This window comes from Phyllostomus discolor, chromosome 8 (genome assembly GCF_004126475.2).
Source record: "Phyllostomus discolor isolate MPI-MPIP mPhyDis1 chromosome 8, mPhyDis1.pri.v3, whole genome shotgun sequence".
Classification (NCBI taxonomy): domain Eukaryota; kingdom Metazoa; phylum Chordata; class Mammalia; order Chiroptera; family Phyllostomidae; genus Phyllostomus; species Phyllostomus discolor.
In genome coordinates this window covers 25,131,872-25,157,195 of record NC_040910.2, presented here as the reverse complement: position 1 = coordinate 25,157,195, position 25,324 = coordinate 25,131,872, and the positions used below count along the sequence as shown (strand labels likewise).

General features: G+C 41.0%; 1 protein-coding gene across 13 annotated transcripts in view; it reads left to right on the top strand.

The window, feature by feature from the left end:
- RAPGEF2 (Rap guanine nucleotide exchange factor 2) overlaps positions 1-13,223 on the top strand; it is a 220,039-nt gene extending 206,816 nt beyond the window's left edge. For 5 of the 13 annotated variants that reach the window (XM_036031948.1, XM_036031949.1, XM_036031947.1 and 2 more), the window contains 8 exons: positions 169-392; positions 1,899-2,105; positions 3,574-3,726; positions 4,480-4,602; positions 6,076-6,301; positions 7,064-7,620; positions 9,405-9,734; positions 11,152-13,223. In XM_036031948.1, the coding sequence (XP_035887841.1) occupies positions 169-392; positions 1,899-2,105; positions 3,574-3,726; positions 4,480-4,602; positions 6,076-6,301; positions 7,064-7,620; positions 9,405-9,734; positions 11,152-11,177 (1,846 nt within the window). In that variant the 3' untranslated portion in view covers positions 11,178-13,223. The remainder of the gene's footprint in view (positions 1-168; positions 393-1,898; positions 2,106-3,573; positions 3,727-4,479; positions 4,603-6,075; positions 6,302-7,063; positions 7,621-9,404; positions 9,735-11,151) is intronic. The other 8 variants (XM_036031950.1, XM_028521542.2, XM_028521540.2 and 5 more) reach the window with 5 other exon arrangements.
- Positions 13,224-25,324: the final 12,101 nt, after the last annotated feature.

Sequence of the window (25,324 nt, the reverse complement as noted above, 5' to 3'; positions counted from 1 at the left end):
AAAATTTTTACTTGGTATTATTCTATACTCCTTTGTAATAGTTTACTTACCAGAATGAAGCATGTGACCTTTTGAACATAGACTATTTATCTAAGTCTTGGCACGTTTCAGAGACATAAAGCGATCCCACGCTAGAGTGAGCTGCATATCTGCCTTTTCGTCTTCCAGGTCCCTCAGCCAGGGTAGTACAAACGCAACTGTGCTAGACGTTGCTCAGACAGGTGGTCACAAAAAGCGGGTACGTCGTAGTTCCTTTCTCAATGCCAAAAAGCTTTACGAAGATGCCCAAATGGCTCGAAAAGTGAAGCAGTACCTGTCCAATTTGGAGCTAGAAATGGATGAGGAGAGCCTTCAGACGTTATCCCTGCAGTGTGAGCCAGCAACCAACACATGTGAGTGTTTCCTTCAAGGGGCTGCGCCATCTGACTGGTGGAATGCGGGCTTGTTTCCTGGCGGTGGTGGTGGTAGGGGTGGTGACAAAAAGAGGGCTTAATGCAGCCGGGAAAGTCGTATCCTGAGACACCTTGACTGCTACTGTCGAATACCATTCAGCACTGTCCTAGGCCAGGCCTCATGTCCAACACCGAGAACAACACCGTAGTGTGGGGAGAACGACACCGTAAACTTAGTGTGACTGTTGTTTTGGTTTTATTCCAGCACAGCCACTATGCAGGCAGGGGACCCATGAGTGAATGTGTCTCCCATTTGCAACCCTTGTTTTCTCACACAGATCCTTCCAAAGTGATGGGCAACCTGCGAAGGGTGAGGGGCCCACAAGGTCAGAGCAGGGCAGAACTAGGGGTACTGGCTGCCCTTTATCCCCTCAGCCCAGCCAGCACCCAGCGTTACATTCAGCTACCAAGTAAAGCAGTAATTCTGCTAACCCTGCTGCATGGTGAACCACGAATCAGCCTAGTGTGAGGTGTCCCGGCCTTTAAAAATCTGGCCAGGCTAGAAATGGGGGTAGTTTTCTCTTTATCTGCACCTGCATCTGTATGACAGGGGCATTTCCCATTTAGGGCATGGCTGGGTCTTTTATGGGCAGGTTTGAGGACACCTTCTGTAAAATATGTAGGTGACTTGAGAAAATTCAAATTACTGGGTTTGTACAAGGCACCGGAGAAGCTCTGTGTCATGATGAACAGCTTGTCCTCCGAGGTCAGGCCGGTCTGCGTTCACTTCCTGTTTATTCCTCCTCCTAGCAAGGTCACCTTAGGCAAGATGCTTCAACTCCCTAATTCTTAGTTTCTCCATGTGTAAATTGCAAAAAGTATACACATGTCGTTGAGTTGTGTTCAATATTAGTGTATAATACATACAGCATTTAATCGCCCTATTAAATTGGTTTGCTTTCTATCTGCCATGGAGTTACACTTAGTATATTCCTCAAGCAGTATTGGCTGCTATTAGCTAACATAATTCTACCCCGCAGAAGAGAGAATTTGACAATAAAAAGATTATAATTGATACCATTCATTAAAAACTAAGCTCATGTATGTAAGGACTTTTAGATACCCATTTTAGAAAAACAATTCCTTACAATTTTCCTGTTGCAGATCTTATGATATAGGTGTGTTTTTTATATACACATATGATGTATTGAATTATCCATGTTTTTCTATTTTTATTTTTAATGTGGGCTTGAATAGTATAATCATCTTGAGATAGTGAGCTTCATAAGGTAAATACCTTTGCCTATCATGCCTTGAATATTTTCTGTAGGCAGGGCTCTCCCGCCGCCCCATTTCTGTCCCGTGTGTAGGCAGGCATGAGGAAGAAAAGATACACATTTTAGTATTCTCCCTGCAGAAAGTGCTCGTGTAGTTCTAGCTTTATCTTGTGTGTGGCTACTAACATCTTAAATGTCTTGTTCTGTTTTCAAACCAAACAATGATCAGTGCCTAAGAATCCTGGTGACAAAAAGCCTGTCAAAACCGAGACCTCCCCGGTGGCTCCGAGGGCGGGGTCTCAGCAGAAAGCACAGGCTCAGTCGCAGCCCCAGCAGCCGCAGCCCGCTCACAAGGCCGGCCAAGGGCTGCAGGTCCCTGCCGTGTCACTCTACCCTTCACGAAAGAAAGTGCCCGTGAAGGACCTCCCGCCCTTCGGTAGGTGATTAAGTTCATGTGCTCTTTGGGTGCTGTACACTGTCATTTTTTTTTTTTCAGATCAGGAAATTCCTTTGTCTAGTATTCTTGAGTCTCCCCCGATTATTACCTCTTAATAAAGCATTAATGTTTAGGAAGTTAAACTTTTGTCAGTGAAAAGGACAGATTTTATAATTTCTCATTTAATTGTGCTCATCCATCATTGTGGGGCATGGGGACATGGAATAGAGAAATTATGCTTTTATTTAATGTAATTTAAATGGAGTACAGAAGTTGTTTTATCCATATACATTATTTTTTTTAAAGTTTCAGAAACCTAGTTCTTTTTTTTTTTAAGATTTTATTTATTTATTTTTAGAGAGGGAAGGGAGGAAGAAAGAGAGAGAGAAACATCAATGTGCAGTTGCTGGAGGCAGTTGCTTGCAAGCCAGGCATGTGCCCTGACTGGGAATCGAACCTGCGATGCTTTGGTTCGCAGCCCGAGCTCAATCCACTGAGCTACGCCAGCCAGGGCTCATATACATTATTTAAACTAGTTTTGTTGTATGATCGATAAATTACTGGAATTTAGTCAGAATATTTTTAAGTGAAATGATTTGTCTGGAGGTGAATTCTTATTCGTTGAATCCCTAATTCTATAACTTGGAGCAAAGGATGTAATGAATTCCTGAATGTTTAGGAGCCATATTGTGCTTCATTTTTTTTTCCTATTAAAAGTAATAGATCTAGTTTAGTCCCTTTATGTAAGCAGTGCAACAAAAAAAAATTTTTTTGACCAGTACAGAAGTTTATTTAACAAAAGTTCCACGTGAAAAAAATTGTGCATGACCTGATTTTTGTATTGTAGTAAAACAAGTGTCATGGGGAGGGGACACACGGAAGCCGGTGCTTTCTCTGGTGAACACAGCCACTCCTGGCACTTGTTCCAAGGCTTCTATCTAACACGATGGTGCCATTTCCTTGCATTACTGCCATTCCAGAATCTGTCTGCTGCCCACTGGCTGCCATCTCCACACATTTATCTATCACAGGATTAACGTCATAAAGGCGTCAGATCCCCGTAATATTCCTTGGACATGTCTGTCATCATTTAATGTCAATGATAACTTCTTGTCCATAAATCTTTTTAATTTAGGAGGGTGAGCTCTACTCATGGTAGAGCTCAACAAGCTCAAAAATGCCTCCAAATAGCCAAAATTATTTTTCATGAAATATACTGGTATATGTATAAGGGAACAGTGTTAATAAAAAAATTTTTAAAAAGAGCTGGTAGCAAAGAGTTTACTTAAATAAAATAGGACATTGGTAACCAAGATAGTTCCTGCCCAATTACAGCCTGTCTGTGGGTCGGGCAAGAGTCTTAGAGTAAATCCTTTGGCTCATTCTTCCTGGTCAGCAGTGTCTCATTTTTAGAGTTAGGGAAGACTGACAAAAGAATACCTTTAAAAGTATTTTCTTTCTCTTACAGGCATAAACTCTCCACAAGCTTTGAAGAAAATTCTTTCTTTGTCTGAAGAAGGCAGTCTGGAGCGGCACAAGAAACAAGCAGAAGATACGATATCAAACGCGTCTTCGCAGCTTTCTTCTCCTCCCACTTCTCCACAAAGTTCTCCGAGGAAAGGTGGGTTCAAGTACTTACTGTTTCCTTTTATAGCCATCTATACATTTCAGCTATAAAAAATTCCAGAGTTATATATTAGATCACTTTCTATATTATAACGTCATTTAAAAGATCTAATATATAACAACCCATGGCTCTTTTGTCTTCTCAGTTTATAAATTAGGAAAAATTAGGGTATTTTTAATCTTACGGGAAGTAGTGTTAAACTTATAACTACATAGGGCCTTCAAAAAAATACATTTAAATTTTTTATTAATTGTAAGTGTAGAAATAATTCTTTTATACCAAAAGTTGTTCTAACTAAATATGATTATATAACATTAACTACAGAGTAGAGAGCTTTAAAAACAAGAAAAACTAATACCTTCCTGATTTATTTTTTTCATTGTATTAACACGGGTCTTGATTACCTTCTTTGTTGCTACTTCTTTTTATTTCTGAAAAGATTGCATTTTAGGCAGTCAAACTCTCCTCCTTATTTTGATGCTTTCTTACATTAGAATAATAGATCCCCCACGTAACCCTCCAGATGACTTCCTTCCACCCTTTGATTGAATGGGTATAAACTAGTAATGGCTGAGACAGTCTTCCCTAGAGAGAAGCCACAAGATAAAGAAATTGCGAGATTTCACTGAGGCAACAAATACCTCTTATGCTTTACTTTTCAGACATCTGTGCATTTTGTGTGGGTATCAGTCTCTACTGTTCTTTTTAAACAGATACAACTAAATTCTTTTCTCATCCTATTGTTAGGTGGCAGTGGCAATCAGCTGAGATCTTTTGGCTCCGGGCAGTTGGACTTAACCAGTTCCTCCTCTTCTCTTGGAAGTGAGAACAGTAACAAGAATAACAATGCACCACGGACCTATGGGATAGGTGGGGTTTATAGAACCAAAAAACGGGGTGGGAAAGAGGAATTACCTCATTCATTAAGGAAAATGAGAGAATTCCTCTAAATGTCAAGTGCTCCATATGAGTGACTATTATCCAGAGATGGTTTTTGAGCAGACTGTTCAAGGAAGGCTTTAAATCTTGTCTGTCAGAACTCCTAGTGTGGTCTATAAAAAGACATTTCTCAGAGAACACATTAAATCTTATCAAGACCTGTGCAACCTTTAAAAAATAAATCAGGAATTAACAAGTTACTAAAAGGACGTGGAAGTACTGTTTAGAAAATAAATTTAGTAATATTTAGGTGCTTTAGATTTAACTTTTTTATTAGTAAATGGCATTGACAAATTACATTGAATACATATAATCATGCAAAATCAGTATTTTAAATCATACGACATCCTTAGTCATGTTGGTAAAAAAAATGTGTAGTGAGAAAAAAAAATTAGATTTTTTTTTTTTTCATTTAAAAATATCAAGATAAGCCTCTTCTTCTGTGACTTCCAACCTTATATTTAACAACAAAGGGGAGTTAATGGCTCTTCAGGTCAAAAAATAGACACCTGTTCAGATATTTTAAAGTGATGGTCTAGGGAGAGAATGGAGGTTTTGTGTAGTACAGCCTTCAAAACAATTGGCTTTTATGCAGTTTGTCCAGTATACTATTAATGTTTAAAAACCAAATGATAGCCTTAGCTGGTGTGGCTCAGTGGAATGAGTGCCAGCCGGCAAACCAAAAGGTCGGTGGTTTGATTCCCAGTCAGGGCACATGCCTGGGTTGTGGGCCAGAAACCCAGTTGGAGATGTGGGAGGGGCAACTGATTCGTGTATCTCTTGCACATTGATATTTCTCTCCCTTTCTTTCTCCCTCCCTTCCCCTGTCTCTAAAAGTAAATAAATAAAATCTTAAAAAAAAAAGAAAAGAAAAACCAAATGATAGAAATCCAAAGGTTTTTTTTCCCATGTTTTATTTCTCAATGCTTTTATGTCCATTTAAAATTATAAATATAACACATATTTCCAGTTTAATTATTCTGTGCCATAAAGTTCTAAAAACTGGAAACAAGATTACTGACTTTGCAGTTTGCAAAACTGTACTTAAAGATCTGATCATAGTTATTCTTCATAGTTTCTTTAAAGTAGACTAATAATAGTCTAATTTGTACTTAAGGGAGCTGAGAATGGTCTCGTTGTGCCATGATTTTTGCATTATTTTCTATCTCCTGTAGCAGTGTTTCCTTTTTTCCTCTTTAAACTTTCATTAAGCAAGTTAAGCTTCAGTCGAGTCTAACTTTACTTTATCTCAGTCACCCGCTCTCCACAAGTAAAATGCATTTTTCCTCACTTCAGTGATGATATCTTTGGCCTGCACTTGATTTTTGCTTCTACTTGGGGAGACATCCGTTTTATGTTACAAACCTACAGCGTCTAATTAATATGGTTGTATTTCCCATGCAGGCTATACTTTGGCTCCCAGTGGTACTGTGGATAATTTTTCAGATTCTGGTCACAGTGAAATTTCTTCACGATCCAGTATCGTCAGCAATTCCTCCTTTGACTCAGTTCCGGTCTCGCTGCATGACGAGAGGCGCCAGAGGCATTCTGTCAGCATCGTGGAGACAAACCTCGGCGTGGGCAGGATGGAGAGGAGGACCGTGATCGAGCCGGATCAGTACAGCTTAGGGTAGATGCCTTTTCTTGAGTGTTATTTTACATCCTTTTCTCCATCTTTTCACAATGTGTCCTTTTTTTCCTAGATGTGTATTTACATTTATTTTACATAATGCCTAAGAACTTTTCTCCCATCCCAGTGACGAATTTTCACATTACCTGGATTATTTTTTTAAGATTTTATTTATTTATTTTTAGAGAGCGGGGAAGGGAGGGAGGAAGAGAAGGAGGGAAATATCAATTGATTGCCTCTCACAGGCCCACGATTTGGGGACCTGGCCTGCAACTCAGGCATGTGCCCTGACCGGGAATTGAACCGGTGATCTTTCGGTTTGCAGGAGCACTGAGCCACACCAGTCAGGGCCACAACATCTGGATTATTAAGTACCATGCTATTTTTGTTGGGCTTTTAGAGTTAGGTTTATTGTTATTGGAATGCAGTTGCTCTGTGCTATAGGCAGAGGGTGACTTCAGAGTGTATCTCAGCTCTTTTGTGTGAGCTGTCTCTTAAAATAATCAGATTATATTGAACCTTGTAAAGAAAATGCTTATTTATCAGCCAGTAATTTTTCTTTTCTCACTGTATTAATTTTATGGTGATGGCAAGGTGGGAAAATCGGACATCGCAGAACTGGCCACTGGAATGCAATCCAGTCGTGCTTTCATCCTCTCCCTGGGATGAAAGAGAGCCACCTTTCTAGGAAAAAATATTTTTGTTGTATCATAAGTGTATTAGTTAACAATCTTGCTTTCCCTTTTTCTTTGAACCACTTAGGTCCTACGGACCAATGTCTGAGAGTCGGGGTTTATATGCTACAGCGACCGTAATTTCTTCTCCAAGCACAGAGGAGCTTTCCCAGGACCAAGGGGATCGCGCTTCGCTCGATGCTGCGGACAGTGGCCGTGGGAGCTGGACCTCGTGCTCAAGTGGTTCCCATGATAATATACAGACCATCCAGCACCAGAGGAGCTGGGAAACACTTCCATTCGGGCACACTCACTTCGATTATTCAGGGGATCCTGCAAGTGTCTGGGCCTCAAGCAGCCATATGGACCAATTCATGTTTTCTGACCATAGCACAAAGTATAACAGGCAAAATCAAAGTAGGGAGAGTCTTGAACAAGCCCAATCCCGGGCAAGCTGGGCGTCTTCCACTGGCTACTGGGGAGAAGACTCAGAAGGTGACACAGGCACAATAAAGCGAAGGGGTGGCAAAGATGTTTCCATTGAAGCTGAAAGCAGCATGCCATCTGTGACCACAGAAGAAACCAAGCCTGTTCCCATGCCTGCCCACATAGCTGTGACATCAACTACTGCAAAGGGACTTATCGGTAAGCTTAGCGGAGGGCTTATCCTGTTTGGATCCTGGCTGAAATCTAACTTATTTCAAAAGTTAAATTATATTTTGTAGCTCTGTTCCTCATTTTGCCCACTCCTGTATGGGGCCTGGAATGAATAGTGGTTAAGAGCCCAGGTCCCATGGTCAGGGACATATATTTTCTAGCATAGTGTACATTCAGTACTTCTTAGCTCACAGAATCAGTAAGCAGTCGTTACAGTTGTTTTCTGGTCTCATACGGATCTTCCAGAAAATTGTCAGGAAGGATGGCCAGTCTCTGCAGAGGAAGAGTTTTTGTTTATTTGAAACTTTTAAATATTTTATTCTGTTTTGTTTTCTTGAATTGTACTTAGAGATCTATACTTTCATATTTAAAAACTTTCTATTGATTTTTGATCTGCAGGCAGATTGCTTCTGTGCTAAACAAATTCTCTCCGTACGCTACGGAACAGGGGACAGGGTGCTAAGAGCTAACATAATGAGTTAAGAGCTTAGGAGTCAGGCAGATTGGGGTTGGAATCACTGTTTTGCTACTTTTCTAGCTTTGTGGCATCGAGCGGCGCACTGAGCTATGTCTGTTTCCTCATCTGTAAAATGAATTTAGCCATTTCTCCTAATGCAGTTGGTGTGAGGATTAAAGGAATCCTCTGTGAGGCACTTAGAACAGCTCCTGGATGTTAACTGATAAGCGCATGAAAGATGCTATTGCTCTGCTCCTGCTGTTTATGTTGTCGAGTGTCTCCTGTTCCCTCACTCCCACGGGGATGAATTTTCTATAGCACAGGCAACGTCTGTAGAACTGGGGCGTAGAAACATCGTAGAATGTAGAGGGAGAAGTTCTGGAGTGCAGCCAGTACAGAAATCATGTGTATTAGCAGAGAAACTGTAGTTATTTTACCATGTACATAGTCATGGGATGGTGCCAAATTTAATGTCCTTTGCAGATGAATAAGGAGATAGCTGTTAATGCCCATTTTTAGGTTGCAAATTTTAAAAACACTTTTATTTAAAGTACTTTTTAATGCAAAGGAAAGAAAAGAAAAGGAAAGAAAAGGGATTTTCAGTTCTTAACAGTTGAATCTAGAAAGTTCAAGGAAATGAAACTTTGATGTTACTTGCCTTGACAGATTTCATATTCTAGGTCATGACCATGAATAAAAGAATTTTAAGAGAAATGCATACCTTACGCATAGTTGTGGAGCTTTTAAATTTGCATCATTTTTTTGGTAGTATTGTCCAAATTTATTTTCATACGCTGTTTTCCAAAGTGGGGCCCAAGACCTGAGATCACATGGCCTTGACTGTCTGCTCGATAAGGAAAAATGCCCAGCACAGCAGGGTGGCCTACCCTGTCCCCGGGGCAGGGCGGGAGGGAGGGAGTTTTACCGGGCACTACCACTGTGTTGCAGGCACAGTACTAGTACTTATGTTCTCTCTTTTTGCTTAATCTTTCCAATAAACCTGAGGGTTGGCCGTTAACCTTATTACTGCTATTTTAGAGTTAAGACAAGTTTTTAAGTAGTTCTTTTAGCGTTAAGGGTATGGAGACTGCTCAGTAACTTCTCTCACCAGTGGTTTGGCCACTGTGAATATTTGGTTCAGTTAACTCCACCACCTCGCCTACCATACCCCCCCCCCCACTTCTATCCCATACCACACAAAATCCCATTTGCTATACTGTCTTAATAATTATTTTATAGGTTTTTATGAACACTGTTGACATGAAATATTCTTCCACAACACTTTTTAATGGCTGGTGCCTTGTCTCCACTATAGCTCGAAAGGAGGGCAGGTACCGAGAGCCCCCGCCCACCCCTCCCGGCTACATCGGCATCCCCATCACTGACTTCCCGGAAGGGCATTCCCATCCGACCAGGAAACCTCCGGACTACAACGTGGCGCTGCAGAGATCTCGGATGATTGCCCGGCCCTCGGACGCCGCCGGGCCTTCCCCGCCGCAGCAGCAGCAGCAGCAGCCGCCGCCGCCGCCGCACACGCATGCCGCAGGGGGACGGCCGGTGAACAAGCCGCAGTGGCACAAGCCCAATGAGTGCGACCCGCGCCTCGGCCCCTATCAGTCTCAAGGGTTTTCCACCGAGGAGGACGGTACATAATCCTTAAAACCGTAAAGTTAGATGTGTTCGCTGGTGCTGCCTGTAAGCTTGCCAAGGCGTTTCTGTTTTCTTAACACTGTGCTCACCGTGTCTTCAGCCACTTCCTACCTGTTTTATAGAGTTCCAAATTCAGGGTTAGAGCTTTTGCCTGCTTTTGCTTGTTTGCTTGCTTGTTGGTTGGTTTGCTTTCTAAAGGGCTCAAGAAATACCAAAGATTGCAGAAGTGGTCACTTGTAATAAAGTGTGTGAAAGGCTGGATTTATCTCCTCATTCTCAAAGTTCTTTGAAAAGGTTGGGTTTGGACTTTTAATGAGTTCCAAGGGAAAGGCTGAGAAATGTACTTCTCTATGCCTTCTTTGCCTGCCTTCTGCAACTCTGCCTTCATCTGTAATGAGGAGGAAGAAGGAGATCGTGCCCCCCACCCCTTTCTTTTTTTAAATTTATTTTAACATGTGTTGGTATGCAAAATAATCACTGTAGAAAAACGAAAAATACAATAAATGAAAATTGCTTATAATCCTGCCACTGACAGATAACAGCTATTACCATTTTGTTATTTATCCTTCTAGACTTTTGTTTATGTGTACATGAGTGTACATTATTTAAAAAGTCACCTGCTTGTCAGGTGACTTTTTATAACTTGTCAGTGAAATCATAACTCGTTTTATAACTTGTCAGTGAAATCATAGTTAATGGAATTCATTAACTTTCCAATCTATAAGTAGACAATATGTGTGTTTTTTTTAAACTAATGGTGACTTTATTAAGGTGTGTTTTTTTTTTTTTAAGATTCTATTCATTTACTTTTAGAGAGGGAGGGGGGGCAGAGAGAGAGGGGGAGAGAGAGAGAGAGAGAAACATCAATGTGCAGTTGCTGGGGGCCGTGGCCTGCAACCCAGGTATGTGGCCTGACTGGGAATCAAACCTGCGACACTTTGGTTCGAAGCCCTCATTTAATCCACTGAGCTATGCCAGCCAGGGCAGTAGACAATATATGTTTTATATTGTGTATATATTTAAATACATGCATCATGTATGCTTTATTTTTATTTCAAAGTTTTTATTATTAATAATCATCACCTAGAGAAAAAGGCAAGGGCTTTAAGAATACTAAAAAGAGCTCTGGCTGGTGTGAGTGAGTGGATTGGGTGCTGGCCTGGGAAGCAAAGGGTTGTTAGTTCGATTCCCAGTGAGAGCGCGTGCCTGGGTTGGGGCTGGGTCCCCGGTGGGAGGCATGCAAGAGGTAACAACATGTTTTACCTCTTTATAAAAAAATGTTTTTTATAAACAATACTAAAAAGAACAGTTAGGGGATTTTTATCAAGCACATCAGTGAATGTATTCTCCCTCAGCACAAGCATGACTGGCTTATCAACCTTTTTTTCTCTCTGTGCTGGTTATGTTTGCAGAGGATGAACAAGTATCTGCTGTTTGAGGCACAGGCTCTCCTGGACCCAGTGTGAGCCACCGACAAGGAGAGCACAAGAAGACGTCCCTAGCGTTGGAGCCTTGGAACTCACATTCTGAGGATGGTGGACCGGTTTGCCTCCTTCCCTGCCTTAAAAGCAGCATGGGGCTCTTCTCCCCGTCTTCCTTTCCCCTTTGCATGTGAAATACTGTGAAGAAATTGCCCTGGCACTTTTCAGACTTTGTTGCTTGAAATGCACAGTGCAGCAATCTTCAAGTTCCCACTGTTGCTGCCTGCCACATCACACAGTATCATTCCAAATTCCAAGATCATCACAACAAGATGATTCACCCTGGCTGCACTTCTCAATGCCTGGAAGGGTTTTTTAAAATCTTCCTTTTAGATTTCAATCCAGTCCTAGCACTTGGTCTCATTGGGATAATGAGAAAAGCTAGCCATTGAACTTCTCGCTCGGGGCCTTTAACCCACCAAGGAAGACCAAGAAAAACAATGAAATCCTTTGAGTACAGTGCTTGTCCACTTGTTTACAATGTCCTCCTTTTTTTTTTTAATGAATTTAAAGATTGTGTTTAAAGAGTAAATGTTATATCCATTTAATAATTACAGTATTATTTTGAACCTTTAAGTAGGGTTGCCAGCCTGGGTTTCTGAAAAACCAAATACGCCGGACAGGGTGTAGTCACACCAAGAAGAAGGGAAGACATGGCTTGTAACCCCGTCTTCCCATGTCTTCAGGCCTCACCCGTGAAGTGCCCTATCCTGGAGAAGTATAAACTGTTAGCCAATCACTTAGATACCAAGACACCCCATCCACCCCTTCCCCAGTGGGTGGGGATCTTCTGTAAAACTGTTTGCACATGGCCAGGGGAGGGAACTAGGACCCTTGTGTCCTGTGTCTGAGCCTTATGGAGTGCAGGACAGTGTCATTTGAGGGTGTGTCCTGCTCCATTGAGATGGATGGCAACCCCCGCCCCCTTTTTTAAGTTATGGTCTTTGATTTTTGTTCATTTAGTTTTAGGGATTTCTTCTGTTTGTTTTTAAAGAGAAGCGTTTATAACTGGATAGCATTGCAGTGAAAGCAGCTTGGGATGCTGGAGCTAGTGCCAGCTGTGAATACTGCTCTTTCAAGACAGCCTCCCCTGACCAAATTGGCTTTAGGGAATAAACAAGCCTTGAACGTGATTGAAGATCAGAAGATCATACACCCGATTAGATGTGCCAGCCTCTGCCAGGTGGGCTAGTCACCTGAGACTAACCTGGAAGTGGCTTTTTGGATGCTATGGATAGAGAAGGCCTAAGTGTAGCAACCACCTGCTCACAGCTGCTATTAACCCTATAATGACTGAAATGACCCCTCCACTCTATTTTTGTGTTGTTTTTGCACAGACTCCGGAAAAGTGAAGGCTGCCAATCCGAGTAGTACTCAAATGTGAGGAACTGCTGGTCTTGGATTTTTTTTCCATTAAATTCAGCTGATCATATTGATCAGTAGATAAACGTAAATAGCTTCAAATTTTAAAAAGTCGAATTGCAGTGTTTTTTCACTGTATCAAACAATGTCAGTGCTTTATTTAATAATTCTCTTCTGTATCATGACATTTGTCTACTTATATATTACATTGTCAATTAAGCATTTGTAATTTTACATGTAATATGCATTATTTGCCAGTTTTATTATATAGGCTATGGACCTCATGTGCATATAGAAATACAGAAATCTAGCTCTACCACAAGTTGCACAAATGTTCTCTAAGCATTAAGTAATTGTAGAACCTAGGACTGCTAATCTCAGTTCGCTCTGTGATGTCAAGTGCAGAATGTACAATTAACTGGTGATTTCCTCATACTTTTGATACTACTTGTACCTGTATGTCTTTTAGAAAGACATTGGTGGAGTCTGTATCCCTTTTGTATTTTTAATACAATAATTGTACATATTGGTTATATTTTTGTTGAAGATGGTAGAAATGTACTATGTTTATGCTTCTACACCCAGTTTGTATAAGCTGGAAAATAAATAAATATAACAGAAAGCCTTGTCTATATTCTTAATGAATCATGCATGCTTTTTATTATCTAAGTATAATAAAGCCCTTGGGTCTCAGTGCAGGGGCAAATCCTTGGGAGGCTGAGAAGACCTATTTAGTCCCCAAACTGCCCAATAGCCCATTCTTTTAGGTAGCTTTCTGTTGATGTAAAGAAAAGAAATTAGTGTCATTAATGTTAACACAAACCAAACCATATTCAGAATTCACAGTGTTTCCTGAGATTCAGTGAAACATGAAGATGGTATCACTGTATATTTACATAATATTTGTCTCTTCTCAATGTTTCCCAATAAAATCTATGTGGGACATAATAGTTTGATCCCTAGTGTATTTACTGAGAAACAGGACCTCAGAGACCTTAAACTGACATTCAAGATCATGACCACTAAGAGTGTAATTTAGGTAATGATTTAGGATTTCTAATAAGTACATAAAATATTGTTATATCTATGAATTCTCATGTGTGGTAAGTCTGATTAATATTTCATTCTAGCAGAAGGGCACCTATTTGTTTAAAGGTAAAAAAATCAGTTAAGCAACAACCTAATTAAGCACATTTTGAAGTCAAGGACTCTCCCTGGCTAGTGTGGCTCAGCAGATTGAGTGCGTAGTGCAAACTAAAGCGTTGCCAATTCATTTCCCAGTCAGGGCACATGCACTCAAATACGGGCATGTGAGAGGCAACCACACTGAGGTTTCTCTTCCTCTTTCTCCTTCTCTTCCTCTCTCTCTGAAAATGACTAAATAAAAATCTTTAAAGAAAAAGAATTCAAGGACTCATTTCTTACCCATAAGAAATAAATGGAAGTACTCTCCATCGTCACTGGGAAGCCTCAGAAGTCAGAGTGGAACATACGGGAACCCAGGCACCGAACATGACAAAATGTGCAAGAGCCTGAGAAGGAGTTAGGAGTTGACTCCTAATACTAACGTGGACACTGGCTAAATGTGAAAATCTTTTGCAGGTATTTGTGCTAGCTGCCTTAGTGACTAAACTTTGAAAATGTGGCCATCAAAACAAGTCGAGTTAATCCTCTACTTGTGCGTGCTTTTTATTATTGAAGTGTAATAATGCCCTTGGGTAGAGCTAATCCTCTACTTGTTTTGATGGCCAGATTTTCAAAATTTAGTGATTAAAACCAGTAGTTTCAGCCGTACCTTTTAAAAAATGAACTGTGTGTATTTATATGCCCACCTCTATCAGCTTTTTAATTTAAAACACATCACCCAGGAATACCCCTATCAAAACAACAGTCTAAGCTCTAGTTAATGCAATGTTCTAAATTTCTACCATTCAAAAAACTTAATTTTCTCAAGCCTGTTTTGAGAAATGTAAAGAATCTGATAATTTTGAACAATAACCTCTTCGTCATCACTTTTTGTATTATGTGCTAAAAACAGGAAAATGACAAATCTGGTGCCTCTTACTCCCCTTTTATGTTTTAGATTACCTTTAAGTAGCAAAGGACTTGTTGTCTTTACTTCAGGGTTTCAAGAAATAAGTGTTCATCAGATATAATCGATAACAGTGACATGTCAATCTGTGTCAAGTTAGTAGCAGAACTTTTCCAAAGTTTTAGGAATGTTGTAGAAAGTGCTGGCAAACATCTGATGCTTCCTAAGCAACAGGGCTGACCAGACATACATCTTTTTTTCATACGTACCTTTAAAGCCCTTGAAATATTTCCTCAACTGTAATTCTTTAGCTTCTATTGAGAAGTATAGAGTTTTTATTTTTTTTTAAAGATTTTATTTATTTTTTAGAGAGGAAGGGGAGGGAGAAAGAGAGAGAGAAACATCAATGTGCAGTTGCTGGGGGCCGTGGCCTACAACCCAGGCATGTGCCCTGACTGGGAATCGAACCTGCGACACTTTGGTTCACAGCCTGCACTCAATCCACTGAGCTATGTCAGCCAGGGTGAGAAGTATAGAGTGTTTGCTCATTGATGTTTTAATATGACTCATCTCGAGTTCACTGATAATCTCAGAATGTTCTCAAATGATGCAGGCTGCTGAGAATGTGTGTTTTAACACCTCTTAGGTATGCATATTAGTGTATTTTTTCAGGGCATTATTACACTTACATTTGTGCCAAAAAAAAAAATTAGGAAGCTCCCTGAGCCCTCGAATGTATGATATCATTCTCCTTTAAAAATAGTTTATTCAAAGAATAAAGGAAGTGCAGCAATGGAAGGATCAAGTTACAAACTGGAGAGGTGAATGATTTTGTGAATATCCACTAAGAATGTCAACAAGCAGAGGTTGGAAAGGGCAACAACCTAATGGAAGTGAGTTGGGCACACTGCCACAGAGGCGACAGCACTTTAAAGAAGGACCTTGACATGAGTGAGAATTTACCCGGTTTAGAGTGAAACAAAACATTCAGTGGAACTGAGAGATGTAATTGCACTCTTTCCTATGTTTGCATTTTGGCCAAACACAAGGCCAGCACAGTAAAATTGCTGCCTATGTTTGAAATTATACTTATTGCCCAGTTAGTTTTTACAATGCCACGGCTACATAACAGGAAAATTTATAGAGGTGATCAAAACATTGCATCAAGGTTAAAGAATCTTAGTAAAGGCTTTATTTCCTAGGCAATTAAAGTCATAACAATTTTCATTGTGGGAAAATCATCTAAGCATGGAATATAATATTAGAAGTAGATTTAGGACAAAAAGTGACCAATTTTATAGAAGACAGGAAATAATGAAATAAATACAGTCCAGTGCACTTGAAAGCAAGCAATAGCATATCAGAATATGTGAGGGTTTTTTTTTTTTAATTTATATAAGTTGGACCATTTCAAATAAGACTCAGAAATTGATTTAGGGTCAAGACAGTGTCACATGTACCACTAAGATGAAAATAAGTATAATGCTTCCAGATGTAGTTTAATGAGCTAATTTCATTTATGTTGTGCACTTCTATGATCTAGCACTTTTCTAGATACTGGGTATTTACAGATTTCACTAAAGTGAACCAAGGTGCCTTCAATTTAGTCTTCTGGCAGAATGTCTCCCATTTCTCAGGCCATAGGGAAAAAACTTGACTAAGTGACCCTAAGATGATCATGTCCTATCCAGCAGCCTTGATCACAGCTGAGACAAAGGAGATGCCTGGCCCAAGAGTAGCCCACGGTAGGCTTGCCTGCAGTCTATAAGGAGGTCCTAGAATGAGCACTGTAGCTAGAAGTCATTCCATTCTCTTTGGGGAATTTCTGTGCAAATGCGAAGAAAAGCAAAAGCTGTACTCAGTGAGGTCAGAATGTGGAAGCCATGGGAGGAGAGGTCGTGAGTATGCAGAAGTTCTGAATAAGAGCTGAAGAAACTCATCAAAGGTAAGTAGTGTTAAAGTCTTAGTGGAACTGACAACTATTCCTGACGGAGCAGCCAAATGATAGCTCGCCGTTGCACCTGAATGAATTCCCAGACTCAGAACAAGTCCCTGTGAACCTGTCTTGTTTTTCTTGAAACCGGAATGCAGGGTCATTACTGTTTTTTGTGTATTCTCTCTCAATAGCCACTCTATTCTCAGCACCTAAAATAGTGCCTGGAATATAGTAAAGCTTTTAAATAAATGAACAACTTATCATTTGTTAGAGGATCCAAATTACACAAATTAGACAATCAAAATCAGCCAACATACATTTATTTAGGTACATCTATAATTGTGTCCAATACTGGAGAATATTCACAGTATAAACGACTTCTTTCAAAGTTATTTTTTTCTTTATTGAGGTATATTGACAAACAAGTGACCTAACAAGGCTGAAAAGGGTTTAACGTTAACCAGAAGGAGCAAAGAATAAAAGACTTAAGTTCAGTTTTACATGGCTACAGAAGTTCAGATGAATGAAAGATCAATAATAACTGAAGAATCCATACAAAGGGTCTTAGCTTTATTGACAATATGATTATCATGAGGATGATAAAAAAATCAATGAACAGATTTTTTATTATATTTCCTGGCATCTAATAGAAAAAATAAAAAGGGCTTTATTATGGGTATATTCTCTTTTCTTAGCTTAAAAATAACTATGGTTATTCAAATTTGAGTTATATGGCAAACATTTTTTTCAAAATTAAAATGCTGACATGTGGGTAGAGCAGAGCCCTTGAATGACAGGAAATCCCACTCTTGAAATTGTAGTGATGGCACTGAGATGTTTCCCATTAAAAATAGTTGTGTCCCATATACTGGATATTTATGATAACAGCAAAAGCTTGTGTCTTTTCTCAGATTTGGGTTGTTATCAGATAAGCTTATTTAGTTGAAGATTAAAGCACATAATTTTGCACTTGATAGCTGAATCCAGGGTTTATCTGACTTGTGCATCCAGTAGCTTACCTCTTCGATTTCAAGTGTCTTTTAAGGTCAGTCAAGGATGGTTATACCTTAGAAATTCAGATATGTTTTCTTTTACTCCCATAGAGTAGGAAGTCCTCGGAGTTCCCCCAAAGCAGAGGGTCCTTGTTGGGATGGTGGGATAGTTCAAAAGCTCACACCACTGGAAATTTCCTTTGTTCGGGGGAAGCGAATTATCCATGAATTTACATAATATCTCTATTTAGAGATAAAATATTAATAAATATTTCTTTTTATATATATATTTAAAAGATTTTATTAATTTTTAGATAGAGGGGAAGTCAGGGAGAAAGAAAGACAGAAACATCAATGCGTGGTTGCCTCTTACGTGGCCCCTACTGGGGACCTGGCCTGCAACCCAGGCATGTGCCCTGACTGGGATTCGAACCGGCAACCCTTTGGTTTGCAACCTGTGCTCAATCAGCTGAGCTACACCAGCCAGGGCAATATTAATAAATGTTTCATTTTTCTTTCTTCTTCTGTAGACCCAGAAAGGAACCCAGAATTTATCACTTTTATACAGGCTCAGCCTTGAAGTTCAGATTTAATCTGACCCATAACTACGTTAGGTTCCCCTTCCTTCCTGGTGCCTCTACCAGAAGCTGGTCCTTTTAGCTCTTCACACTGATTAAGGACTCCCTGCTGGAGGGCACATCAGGGAGCTGATTCTTTGAAGACCTGATTCTCTCCTGACTGTGGAATGCCACCGCCCTCTAGCCTCTCAATGCTGGGAAGTATTGGCTGTGTCTGTAAATCAAGCTTGTCCACCCAGACAGGAAGGACCCACCCTGTGGTGACAGTCACAGAGAGGGATTTGGTGAGTATAAAGCTTAAAGCTTCCATGAGCTTTAAGTGGTTTTCAAACCAATACTTGAAATGTGTTTTTTGGAACAAAGTGGGATAGAAGTCAATAATACCTATTAAATTAACCACGGTGGAGTTTTCATTCCCCTATGAATATGTTATTAATTCACTTCTATCATAAACTAGTTCCTTCTCACCATCCCTTGCCCTCCTCTTTCCCTGTCCTCCCAGCCCCCCACCCACCAAGCCCTAGGAAAACAATTTCTTTTTTTAGTGTTCTTCTGTTATGATTCACACCATATCAAAGAGTGGTTCTCATAGGACAAATTTAAAAATGCTTTCATCCCCATCCTCAGGCTGGTTATGAATGCTCAACTGCCAGATCTTTAGGATCTTTGAACCAATCCTTACAGCTTCTGTTGAGCTCACGGGGGTCCGTTCTTACTCAACTCCTTCCTCGTCCTCTGCACAGCAACCTGGGCAATGTTCACTTCCAACCCCAAAACAAAATAAACTTTTGTCCCACCGCCCGAGAAATGCATTCAAATGCAATTGGCATCACCATTTCACTAAATTAATTGGTTAATTTTTTAGATCAGGCTGCTGTTTCTCTAAGAAACTGTTGGCAGTGCAAAAAGAACAGTAAAAGTGTTTGGTATGATGTAAGTGTGAAAGGAGAAGATGTGTTTTCGTGTGTGAGCACAGGCAAGGAAATATGGGTGTAAATACAGTGGGCGAGAGATAAGATCGACTAAAAGGGAAAAAAAGGAAAGTGAATGCACACAGTGGGTCCAGTTTTACAGCGAAAAACAATTTTGTTACTGTAGGACATGAGGGTGGAGCCCTCATTCGTGGTGTTAGTGCCCTTACAAGAGTCACAAGAGAGCTCGCTCCCTTTATCTCTGCTCTCTGCCAAGGGAGAGCTACAAGGGAAGCTACAACCCAGTCTGCAGCCTGCGAGACGGCTCTCTCCCCACATCCCTCCCACACTGTCACCCTGATGTTAAAAGTATAGATATGAGACTCTTCAGAAAAGCTGGTTTTATTTTTGGTATAGTTTGATTATAAGGGAAAGATCGAGAACATTCATAATGCACATTCCACCGTGGTTTGAATATATTACAAAGAGAAGAGTTTCTGGAGGGACGTGGATCTTGGTTTGAAATCCAGATCTTTCTCCCTCTAATTACGTGATTTTTGAGGGATTTACATCTCTGAGACTGCGCAGTAGGCCTCAGTGATACCTGTTCCCTGGTTTTTATGCCCCCTTCTCCCCTCCCATGATGGACGTTGGTCTGTCCCACCAAGACTAAGGCAGAAGTGATGGTAGGTAGTATCCAAGATTAGATTATAAAAGACTATAACATCTGCCTTGAGTTCTTGCTTTTCTTTCTGATCCCAGCTTTCGGGGAAAGCAGCTGCCATGCCATGAATGCACTCGGGCAGCCAGGGAGAGGCCGGAGATGAGAACAAAGGCCTGTGCTCAGGCCTTTGTAGACTGTGAGTGAGTGTGGAAACAGGACCCTCAGCCCAGTCAAGCCTTGAGCTGTCTGGTGCTCCTGTTGACAAGTTATCTGGAATATCATGAGCGACTCTGAGCTAGAACCACCTAGGTAAGCTGCTACCGGATTCCTGGCCACAGAATCTGGAAACAGCAATAGATATTGATGATCTGTTGCTTAGGCAGCAATAGATATCAATCTATTTCTTAGGCAGCAATAGATACTATCTCCAGGTGACTCAAATGTTGCTTTCATTGTTTCAACTGTGTTCTGAATCTTCCAGAAATGTTGTTCCCTAGAGATCTGGTGAAGGTTGGCTCAGTTGTTTACATCTCAACTGGAAATGCCAGGTCCACTAAAGCAAACTCTGCTTGAAACAGGGAGAAGTTTGCGGTCTGGTGCAAAATTACGGAGGTTTGCCTGGAATGAATAGTCCAGGCTCATAATCTTCGCTCTATTTCCCCATCCTTATGATGCTGTTTCTCTGGTCATTTTGGTTGTTTAAAGTTAGATCCGTTAGGAAATATTTGTCTGAAAATTCTTGCACTTGAAAATTCACTTTGGCCGAATATAAAATTCTTAGCTCACATTTTCTTTTCTTGGGCATATCAAAAGTGGTATGCCACTGTCTTCTAGCATAAAGGAGTGCTAGCGGGAAATCTGAGTTTCTTTTCCTTTCAAATACTGTGAACTTTTTCAGGGATGCCCAGAGGACATCCTCCTCCCCCAAGGAAAAGGCTAAGTTTTGTCAGAAAATGTCTTTGCACTGTGAGTTGTCAGCTATTTCATGCAATCAGGGTGCGTATTCAATAAGTAGTTATACATCCTTCCTACAGGAAGCTCTATTGAATTTTAGATTTTAGCATGCATTTATGTCAATTATTTAGGTTTCCTTTCTTTTTTTTTTAAGATTTTTATTTATTTATTTTTAGAGAGGGAAGGGATGGGCGGGGGGGGAGAGAGAGAGAGAGAGAGAGAGAAACATCAATGTGCGGTTGCTGGGGGTTCTGGCCTGCAACCCAGGAATGTACCCTGGCTGGGAATCGAACCTGGGACATTTTGGTTCCCAGCCTGCGCTCAATCCACTGAGCTACGCCGGCCAGGGCAGGTTTCCTTTCTAAGAACCCCCCCTTTAATACACATTAGATCTTTGTTTCCTCTCTACGAAGTTCTCACTTTCCTTCTAATCTTTTTCATCTCTTTCTTCATTTCTTTGATCTTTAGAAGTTTCCTCCTTTGCCATCTTCTACTTCCCTTGAAGCATTCTGTGTTGTGTGTTACTGTGTTTCATTTGGTTTATCTTAAGTTTCTCAAATTATTATTTTTAATGTTTTCTGAGTTCTTTCTCCTTTAACATTGTCTTTACTTATTTTATTTATAAACTTTTTGGAACTCTGATTTTCGATGTTTTATCAAAGCTGATAATATTTATCCTTATATTATTTTAACATAATATTGAAATATTAGGTTACAGTTTTCATCCATTTTGTGAGCTTGAATTCCTGGCATTATTCCATAGCATGTAAAAATTTAATATATCCCCGGTTCTCTTTGTTTCTAATAATAACAGGTTGGTTCGAGATTTGTAAATCCTTTACTGCAGATAATTTTTAAATAAAATGCATTTTTTTGTCTTCTTAAAAGGGATGAATGAGCCAGGATAGCTTTTCTAATTTTTTGACTCCCAACCACTCTCTTTTGTTTTCACAAAATGATAAAAAAATATATATATGACAGTGTACTTCCCAAGATGTTCCTCTTCTGTTTGTCTCCCCTAATTTTATCTGGCCTTTCTCTTTCCTTTGCCCCTATTGTTTCTGCCCTAGTCAATTAGGATTCGTTGATGTAAGAAAACATCCAGACCGGTAGAGAATTTTTATGAGTTTATTTGAGCCAAACTGACAACAATTGCCAGGAAGCAAAGTCTCAGTGAATTGAGAAAATGCTCCAGAAAAATGGCAGTTCATCCACTGGCTTTACACATCAGAATCAAAGGAGAAGATGTAAGGGGGTTACCTGAAATCCACTGGTGATAGATGAGGGAGGCGGGAGAAAGCAAAGGAGGAAAATCTCTGGGACTGGATAAAGAGGAAGAGAAATAGACACTGCTTTTCCATCCGTGGGTACAGGAGAGTTAATAATGAACATTTACAGCTTGTGGAGATGGCATTGGGGAACACGGTAGCAATGGAGGAGCTCTGTGGTCTCTTGCTAGGAGAGGTGGGAGTGCCCTGAGGATGTGGGAGAGGAGATTACTCTGACATTTGAGAGGTTTGTTATCTCAGATGCAAAAACACAACATACAAGCCCACCTAAAATAAAGATTGACCTTTGTCAAGGAAGCCACAGGCCTAGGATGTGACTACTATTGTCGTGTTCACTTTTAGTTAGGAAATTTTTATGTTCCTGCCATCCTACGTGGTTGCTTTTGGTCTCTGTTTGTTGTAAGACCTGCTATGCAGGGCTCCCCTGAGCTTGCAAGGCATAGTACGTGGCCCCTTCTACATCCATAGATTCCACTCTGCATTTTCTCCTTCGTACAGGATTTATCATAGCATGTGGGTGCGGTTTATTACTTTCAAGGATTCATACTGACAAACCCTGGACATCCTCAATCTCCCTGCAATCCCCCTGAAATCGTCTGTATAATGAAACTTCCAAAGAGCACTCCCAGTTTCTACAGTTATTCTCTGAATAGTCCACCACGCTTTCCATGGAGTCACTGATGGTAATTTTACAGGAAAATTTAGAGATTCAAAAACTGTCCTGCCATCATTGCCAAATTCCTAGAATGGTATACTCTTGCCTTTTCTTTTGAACAAAATGTCTTTAGAAATGTTTAATTAATTAATTAATTAATTTATTTATTTACTGAGAGGGGAAGGGAGGAAGAGAGAGAGAAACATCAATGTGTGGTTGCCTCTCACGCAGCCCCCACTGGGGACCTGGCCTGCAACCCAGGCATGTGCCCTTGTTACAGAACAAACAAGGGGGCCTAGGATGATATACTATTATTGAAAGAAGCCCCGGGTCCATTATGTCTGCCACCCGAGGAAAGACGTCTCTCAATGCCAGAGATTTGTGAAAAGGAAAGGAAATGTTTATTTAATGCTATACAAACTTCAAGTAGTGACCTAATGTCTCTATCAAAAATCCTAAAGTCCCTTAAAACACCCACAAACAGACAGTCCTTCCTTCCTTCCCCCTTTGCCCAGTCCAGAGTACCATATCTTAGGAAAGGAAATGGAAGTCCATGGCTCAGGCAGTCCTCTGGTTCTTCCCAGTTAGTAATCCCTCTCGACTGGGAGACCTCCCTGGGTTCCTGGCACCCTCAGCTGTGTTGCCGGGATCTCTGCTAAAACCAGGTGGTGGTTCCCCCTTCTAAAGCTGCGGGAGTCTCCACTCTGTCCAGGCCGAGTGGTTCTCCCTCTCTCAGGGCTGCGGGAAGGGAGAGTCCCCACTCTGTCCAGGCCGCGTGGTTCTCTCCCTATGGCTGCCGTGTCTGGGTTTAAATCCCCGCACCAATCTTCCTCTGCAGCCCCATTTCTGACTCCTCCTACACTCAGGCACACTTGCCCTCAATCTGCTGTCTTCTCCAGCTTTTCTGGTCGCCATCGTGGGTCTGGGCAGGTGTGACCCCATGTCCTGGAGCCAATCTTCTCTGAGCTCCCACGCAGGCGCTGTAACTCGGGGGACCTGCCCCCTAGTCACATCTTGAGGGGGGGAGGTCCCTTTCCATCCCCCTGGCCTAGAGCATGGCCATAGCTATTCAGCATATCTAAGTGACCAGCCAAAGGCTAGAGGTGTGTTAAATGACCATGCCATGGATTAGCTGCAAAGCTGCCCTGCATGTTCTTGCTCTGGGTGCCCCTTCCCCCAGCTCACACCTGTGGGGGAAGGGGTGAAGACACCTTAAAATCTCCTGGACACCTTGAGTTCTGGACCCCATTTCAAATGCCCATTTGGGGTCCCCCCTCTTGGTTGCACCCTGTAACACCCTTGACTGGGAATTGAACTGGCAACCCTTTGGTTCACAGCTCATGCTCAATCCATTGAGCTACACCAGCCAGGGTGAGAAATGTTTTTTTAAGAAACTTGTACACCTATTTAATTTGATTTTGTTAGTTAAAAAAAATAGTGCTTATCATGTAAATTTAAAAATATATACAGAGGTAGAGAGGGTAGTAGACTGTACCCTTCTATGCACCCATTTCCCATAATTATTAATACCTATTAATATATCCGGCCTATTTTACTTGATTTTAGTTTTATACATGCCTGCTCCCTCAGTGGATTTTTCTGCAGAAAATGTAAGACCGCTTGTCATTGCAGAATGAAATGCTTTCATTCTTCAATTATTGTTGAATGCTGAATTATATATATAAAATATATAACGCCAAGCTAAGATGATTTACAGTTTCACACAAGGCATGGGGCATAATAGAACCTTGGTTTTGTTCCAGATTAAGGCAATTCATTCTCCTGTGCACATCCAAATCTAATTGAACACAAACAGGAGTTTGTAGGAATGAATGTAAAGGTTTATTTTTAAGGAAATGGCACCACGCCTGAAGTCACAGGTGAGCTGGCTCCCTGATGGCCAGCACGGGGATGGAAAATATGTGGGACAAGTTATCAATGATGGTGATTAAGGGAGGTGGGGTCCTGGGCTCTACTGACTGGTTGGGGTGAGGGTAGGAAGCAACCTATCGTTTTTTTTTTTAATCATTGTTCAAATACAATTTTCTGCCCTTTACTCCCCCATTCCAGCCCACCCACCCATCCCTCCCCACCTCCCTCCCATTTCCACCCCCCCTCCTCCCCCAGTTTTTGTCCTATACATTTGTTCCTGTAAACCCTCCCCATTCTCCCCTGAAATTCCCTCCCTTCTCCCCTTTCCCCGCTGGTCACTGTCAGCCTGTCCTCTATTTCAGTGTCTTTGACTATATTTTGCTTGTTTCTTTGTTTTGTTGTTTAGGTTCCTGTTAAAGGTGAGATCATGTGGTATTTGTCTCTCACTGCCTGGTGTATTTCACTCAGCATAAGGAAAGCAGCCGATCTTTATGTCAGATCCTGATGTCAGCCTGTTTGGCTTTGTGGTCCTGGGGCCATGGCACTTTCAGGGGCCTGGGGCTGTCACACAACTGAAGTTAGGATGTTATCTTTTTTTAAAAATTTTTAGTTTAATTATTGTTCCAGTACAATTTTCTATGTTTTACTCCTATCCCAGCCCACCCACCCAGCCCTCCCCACCTCCCTCCCATTTCCACCTGCCCCTAGTGTTTGTCCATGTGTCCTTTATATTTGTTCCTGTAAACCCTTCCCCTTTTCCCCTGAAATTCCCTCCCCTCTCCCCTCTGGTCACTGTCAGCCTGTTCTCTATTTCAGTGTCTTTGGTTATATTTTGCTTGTTCTTTTGTTTTTACTTTTA